The 7,585-nt window shown below is 35.7% G+C and overlaps 1 protein-coding gene across 3 annotated transcripts in view; it reads left to right on the forward strand.

Annotated features, from left to right (window-relative positions):
- The first annotated feature begins 1,920 nt into the window (after positions 1 to 1,920).
- Positions 1,921 to 7,585, forward strand: part of ZPBP (zona pellucida binding protein) — a 189,023-nt gene continuing 183,358 nt past the window's right edge. For all 3 annotated transcript variants that reach the window (XM_003797745.2, XM_023517865.1, XM_023517866.1), the window contains exons 1-2: positions 1,921 to 2,050; positions 4,440 to 4,520. In XM_003797745.2, the coding sequence (XP_003797793.1) occupies positions 1,924 to 2,050; positions 4,440 to 4,520 (208 nt within the window). In that variant the 5' untranslated portion in view covers positions 1,921 to 1,923. The remainder of the gene's footprint in view (positions 2,051 to 4,439; positions 4,521 to 7,585) is intronic.

A 7,585-nucleotide genomic window follows, 5' to 3' on the forward strand; every position in this document is an offset into this window, starting at 1 on the left:
TCCTTTAACGTTACCATGAGGTCCGGAGTAATCTGGCAAACTCGTTTTACAAAACTACAATATCAGTTCTTAGTTTACACTGTAAAATATCACTTAAATTATTAATATACCAGTTAATTTAAATATTCTTTAAATAATAATAATTAATAAATAATTTATTCTTGCATAAAAACTGTTACTATAGGGAGGTTCCTGTGGCTCAAAAGGGTAGGGTGCCAGTTCCATATGCTGGAGTGGTGGGTTCAAACCCAGTCCTGGCCAAAAAACTGCAAAAACCCCCCAAACAACTGTTACTATAAGAACTCCAAATATTAAAATTTGGTGATTAAAAGATTACACCTTACCACAGCAAAAATGCAAAACAGGCAAGTGATGGTGATAGGTTTGTTAAAACCAGATTGCCTATGGCCCACCTAAAGTCATTAAAATTTTGAGATATACTATTCTGCAGGAAAGTTGCATTAGATGCCTGGGCTAATAGTTTGAAATTCCTCGTCCAGAACACAACATATTCAGGGACACTTTTTAGTTCACTCAGGATCACTCATTTCTTCATATTAAAGATAACAATTAATTTACCATTTGGTATTTTGTCTATAGTTACTCAGACTTCATTCTTCAATGTATTTGCTCCAACAGTCCTGTTCCCATTGAGTAATCCTTCCATCAGCAGAAATGTAGAGGTATAGTTTTCCTTTGATTTTTATTAAACGTGTCCTGGTTATAGACTTCTCTAGGCTCTGTAAGGGAAGAAAATAATAACCCCTAACCATAGGTTTGTAATTGGAAAGGACCTCCATTTAGAAAACCTTGGAAGTTTTATTATTTTCTTATGTATATTTCACTTATATATGGGAGACACCCAGAGAATAAATTCTCAAAGAGATGGCTTTGAATTCTAGCTTACACAGCATCTTCAACAAAGAATGTACATTTTTAGAGTTGTGACAAGAGGAAAGAAAACAACTTTTGATTCTCTACAGGAAGCAAACTGGAGTGAAGGCATACAAATGCCAGACAAAGATTACTAAAGCTTTTTAATATTAATTCATCTGGTATTATCTCAAGGTAGATGAGAATTTGAAGCTGTCTTCAGTGGATAACTCTTTCTTCATGGGGGAAGGCACAGGATAACTTTTGTCTTTGTAATCTATGTCGTTCCTGCTTTTCGACAAAAAGAGAAAGGTAACAGAGTGCACCTGCTTCCTGTCTTCAGGTCAACAATCTTTCACATTTTCGGTAGGCATATTCAGGTCTCCCAAAGTTGATAGGTTGTTTTCTGTTTTTCTGAATTTAGGCAGTAGAAGATGATCGTCCAGGCTGAGTACTGCAATAAAGTCAATTTCATCCAGGTCATTTTCTCCATTTTCCCATGAAGCTTCTTTCTGGTGTTAAAAGCTTACTTTTAATTCCCAATAGGTGTGTGCTGCATTTATACCCAAGTAAAATCCACACATCCATCAAATATTAGTTGCCTACAGTGCTAGATCCCAGCAATCCTCGGGACTCATAAATTCTCACTATCAGGTTCTGATTGGCCGTCAAATGCTGAGATTGGGCTACCACCTGGCTTCTGTAAAGGGCGTTCCCTCTGTCCACAGAAGCCACAGGAACATGTACACGCCGGCTTTGAGGCCCCACGTTCCTCTCCAGAATCTTCGATAAGGGGTGTGTGCTTTTGAGGATTCCCTTAGTGATGCCGTCGTCGTAAAGGCCCAGCGGCCTCTCACCACAGTTAGCAAGCACTCATCTTTTCAGCAGAGTGCTGACACGGGCCTTTCTCCAGCGGCCCGTCCTGGCGGAAGTGGCTGGGCGCCCGTCCGATCCGTCCTTCCGGTGCGCCGCCCCGGACTTCCGGCGGCGGGTGGGCGCGCGCCAGGCAACGACCGTATCCGCGGTCACTAGGCAGGAGACGGCGTGTGGATGGAGGCCTCGGCCCCTGGCCGGGCGCGGCGGCGCTGGCGAGGGGCTCGGAACGCGGGCTCCCCGCTCGCCAGGGCCGCTGTCATCCTCTTTCTCTCCGCCTTTCTGGTGCGGGCGCCCGAGTCAGGTGAGGGTCGGTGTCCCTTGGCCGGCGGGCTCGGCGGGCTCGGTGAGGCAACATGGACTCGCCCCTCCCCCACGGAGAATTGCTTTCTCTTGTGTCACGTGCACTCCTTTTATGTAAAGAAACACTCTACTCACTGATACCTGACGAGGAAGGTTTATTTTATAGAGAAGTTGTACAAAGGCACTTTACATTTGCATAGAGGAACGAATGACAGGGGGCATTAATAATGTATGGCTAGAATAGATCACAAACATCTGCATTTAAAGTTTTAAAGTTAGATTGATTTGTTAATGAATTGCCAAATTCAGTTGATAGGTCATTTGCCAACTGTACGTTTCCCTGCGTGAACTCTGTAATGATGGTAAATGCATTCTTTCCTTTCAAAATGAATGGGCGTCCTGCCACTTTGAATTATCTGTGATACTGGAGCGCCATCTGCTGCTGTTAGATGTGAAACGCGACAAATACAGGGATTTTAAAGTTTTGACCTATGAATTGAAATGCTTTTCTTTCTTTCTTTCTTTCTTTCTTTCTTTCTTTCTTTCTTTCTTTTAATTAAATCATAGTTGTGTACATTAATACTATCATGGGGTACAATGTGTTGTTTCCATATACAATTTGAAATACTTTCATCCAATTGGCCAACATAGCCTTCATGTCATTCTGATAGTTGTTGTGTTAAAACATTTATATTCCACATTTAGGAAGATTCACATGTACCCTTATAGGATAAATCATAGGCGTGATCCCAACAATCACCCTCCCTCCACCCATCCTCCCCTCTCCCCTCTCCCCTTTCCCCGCTATTCTAAGGCTAAAATTTGGTTATAGCTTTCCTATGATAGCTAAAAATTAGTTTCATAATAGGATTGAGTAAATTGGATACTTTTTCTTCCATTCTTCAGATACTTTGCAAAGAAGAATATTTTCCAGCTCCATCCATGTAAACATGAAGGAGGTATATACTGTTTCAAAATACATGAAAGATAGTGATGAACAAACACTGCAGAAAGAAATGAAAGTTCAATTTAACTATTATTTAACCAGGAAGTTTTTGGTTGCATTATCTTGTGTTCAAATTCTAGACCTTTAAAAACTAAGATCTCAGAATTGATAAAAAGCACAAAAGAGATTTGTTTCAAATGTAAAAATTGTTCAGATAAGATAGAATGAAAAAAAAAAAAGACGCCCTCCAAGAATATAAATGTAGAAGGAAAGTAGAGGTAGGCATGGGATAGGGAGGAGAAAGGAGTGATGGAGATTAAAAGATTTCTCAAAATCTAGATATCAGGAATCCAAAGATGGTTCATATATAAATACAGGAACAGCCAATAGCCTTTACTTGCCATGTAAGACAAAAATGCTTCTTGAACCGTGTTTATGGTCTTGTACTAGGTATGAAAGGGTGTGTATTTGAAAATTTTACCTGTCTTTTGATCTGGTAACAAGATTGGACCTATGAGTGTGTAAGAAATAGAAAAAGAAGTCAATATCATAATATGTAGCCTATGACTAACAAAGGCCTCATTTATATAGCCTTTTGCAGTTTATACAATATTCTACTCAGTTACTATAACCTAAGTCCATAGGGCTGGGATTAGTAGTCCCATTCTCCATATCAGAAAACTGAAGCTCCCTAGAGTTTAAAGTGACTTTCCTAAAACCAGCAGGTTGTAGAATTAGGATTTAAACTCAGGTCTTCTGGCATTGAATTCTGTATTTTTCCTTTGCACTTTATTTCCTGCCTCTGTTAAAAGTAATTTGGGTATGTTGAATTTTTATACTGTCCTTCCCACTTGTTCTGTTCACACTATTAAGCCACATTTACTCATTCAAATGTTACTGATGAATATCAGGATGTATTCCTAATTATTACTTAGCATTCACTACGTGCCAGCTGTATACTAAGTGTTTGGCTTGATAAGTTGGCATAAACACTGATCCTACAATCACTGGAGCTATAATCTAATAAGGGAAAGGATATATGTATATGATGAACTGTAATACAATGTACAATGAGTGCTAAAGATAGATGCTAGTGATGTGCTATGGTAGGTAAGAAATAATAAGGAAAAACAGATACGTTGAAGGAGAAGAAACTTGAAGTTTGAGTCTTGAATGGTGGGAGACTGGGACTTTTAAAAATGAAGAAAGCATTTACGTGGATGTAAAAAAAAGCAGTAAGAGATAAAAGGGAGAGACAGTAGGTAGATTAAATTCATCAGAGCATGTGAAGGGTAAAGTTGGAATAGAGAAATTATCTGTCAGAGGAGATTGATATATGACGTTCTTTTTCAACCAAGATCAAATATACTATATTATTGTTATTTGAATATTTTTGAATTTCACATGAGGCAAATTGTTGATCATTTGTTTTTGTTTTTAATAGTTGGATATTTGGTTCGATTGCCAAGAGGTTTTCGCTTGAGTCAAGATTCGTCGAAAATAGTGGGATCAGCCAGTTCCCCAGGTAATCACAAGTAGATTTTCAGTAATTTTAAGAAAGTTACTAGCATTTAAAAGATTTTTTTCAGTCTTATTCAATAGGTTAATCTTCACCAGTTATCCTAATTTCCTAAGGCCCTTTTTCTTCTATAGAAAAGGATTAAATTCTTTCTATGTACTTAAATGTATCCAGATCTAATTCTGTATGCTACAACTACTTATGTGTACAAAGAATAATTATTTCTAAAAATCATATGAAATTGCTTGCAGTACCTTTTTTATTATATAAGTAACTATAATAGTTAATTATGTTAAAACTTTTTTCAAATGTGATATCTACAAATTATAACGATTTTGGACTCATAACATTTTACAGTAGTCACATGAGGCAAAGCAACTACACCTTTACTTTGCATATGTATTTTTTTAACTTTGGTAAATTCACATGCCATCAAATTCTTCCTTTAAAGTGTACAAGTTCAGTTGCTTTTAGTATATAGACAAGATTTGGCAACCATCAACATTATCTAATTTTACAACATTTTTATCATTCCCCAAAGAAACACCTTACTCATCAAGCAATTAACTCTCCAGCCCTGGAAACCACTAATATGCTTTCTGTCTTTACAGATTTGTTTATCTTGGACCTTTCATGTAATCATACACTAGATGGCCTTTTGTGTTTGTTTTCTTTCACTTAGTATGTAATGTTTTTGAGTTTCAGCCATGTTATAGGATGTATCACTACTTATTCCTTGATATAAATAATATTCTTTTGTATGTGAGCACACCTTTCATTTCTCTTGGGGTGTATACCTAGGAGTAGAATTTCTGGGAAATACAGTAACTCTATGTTTAACATTCTGAGGAGCTGCCAAACTATTTTAATTCACATCAGCATTATATGAGGGTTTGAATTTTCCACATTCTCACCAATACTCGTATTGCCCATGTTTTTGGATTATAGCCATCCTAGTATGTTTGTGTTATCTTGTTGTGGTTTTTATTTGCATTTTCTTAATGACTAATGATATGTTACTTGTCATGATATGTTTTATAGCCACATGAATATGTATTTCGTAGAAATGCCTATTGAAGTCCTTTGCCTATTTTTAACCATTTGCTTCTTTTGTTGTTGAATTCTTCATATATATTTATTTTAAGTACTAGACCTTTATCAGGTACATGATTTGTGAGTATTTTTCCCCTTCTCCGAATTGCGTTTTTACCGTGTCCTTGAAACATAGGTCATAAGCTTCTATTTTCTGTACTTTATTTGGTGCTGATGCTTTAGGTGCCATATGTAAGAAATTATTCCCTAATCATTGGTCACAAATTTTTACTACTGTGTTTTCTTATAAGAGTTCTGTAATTTTAGCTCTTAAGTTTAGGCCTTTGATCTGTTTTGAGTTCATTTTTGCATGTGGCACAAGAAAAGGCCATTTTCATTCTTTAGTATGTGGATTTTCAGTTGCTTTAGCAGGATTTATTAAAGAGACTATTCTTTCCCTATTGAAATATCCTGCATACTTATTTAAATGCCATTGGCCACAGTTGTATGCGTTTATTTCTGGATTCTAAATTTGTTCCACTGATTCGTACGTCTCTCTATCCTATGCCATTATTTTGTCTTAATTATTGTAGATCTAAGACTTATAGTAAGTCTTAGAATCCATATGTGTGATTCGTTCAAATTCGTTTTCTAGGTTGTTTTGGATACTCCAGGTTCCTTGCAATTCCATAATAATGCTAGAATCAGTTTGTCAATTTCAACAAAAAACCCATTTGGATTTTAATTGAGATTGCATTGAATCCATAGGTCAATTTCAGGAGTATTCACACCTTAATAATTTTAAATATTCCTATCCATGAACTTGGAGTGTCTTTCTATTTGTGTGTTTTTAAATTATTTTCAATGATGTTTTGTAGTTTTCAGTATACAAGTCTTACATTTCTTTTTTAAAATTGACGTCTAAGTATTTTATTATTTTTGATGCTATTGTAAATTGCATCATTTCACTTACTTCAGTTTTGGGTTGCTAATTGCTAGTGTATGAAATACAACTGCTATTTTCATATTGTACTGACATCATTAAGTATGATGGGTAGCTGTGATTATTCATTTATTTTTTGTAGGTACCTTTTATCAGTTTGAAGATTATCTTTTCTGTTCCCAGTTTGTTGAATGATTTTATTGGGTCTTACTGGGAAAAAGGTTAGGGTTTGGTAAATGCTTTTTCCCATATCTATGGAGATGAATATGTGTTTTTTTGTCCTTTATTCTGTTAATATGATGAATTACACTGATTTTTGTATTTTGAACTCGCCTTGCATTCCTGAGATAAAGCCTAGTTGATTATAATGTTTAATCTTTTTTTATGTTGCCAAATTAGGTTGCTAGCATCAGGAATATTAGCTTGTAATCTTGTGATGTCTTTGTCTGATTTTGGTTTTAGGTTAATACTGGCTTCATAGAATAAGCTGATATGTGTTCTCTCCTCTTTTATTCTTTGGAAAAGTTGTGAAGGATTATTGTTAATTCTACTTGTCTGATGAAATTTACCAGTCAATCCATCTGGTTTTGTACCTTTCTTTGTGGGAAGTTTTTTGATAACTGTTTTAAGTGCTGCTTGTTGTAGGACTATTCAGACTTTGTATTTCATTATGGCTTCTGATAAGAAACCAGCACTTAATTGAGTATCACTTTTATATGATGTTGTTTCTCTGTTACTGCTTTCAATATTCTTTGTTTATGGATTTTGTTCATTTGATCATGGTGTATCTGGATATGTTTTTTTTTAAGTTTATCAAAATTGGAATTTATTGAGGTTACTAGATATGTGGATTCATGTTATTCATCATATTTGGTAAATTTTTACCATTATTTCTTTAAATATTCTTTCTGACCCCTTCTCCCCTTTTTCTGTGACTCTCATATTCATGCATTGATATGCATGAGGGTTTCCTATAGTTCTCTGTGTAATTTATCTCTCTCATTTATCTTTTTATTTTACTGTTTCTCAGAATAGATAATACAAAATTGAGCTGTCTTCATGTTCACTGATTCTTCTGCCTTCTTTTTTTTTTTTT

The sequence above is a fragment of the Otolemur garnettii genome, unplaced genomic scaffold (assembly GCF_000181295.1).
Source record: "Otolemur garnettii isolate 467f Iridium unplaced genomic scaffold, OtoGar3 scaffold00123, whole genome shotgun sequence".
Classification (NCBI taxonomy): Eukaryota; Metazoa; Chordata; class Mammalia; order Primates; family Galagidae; genus Otolemur; species Otolemur garnettii.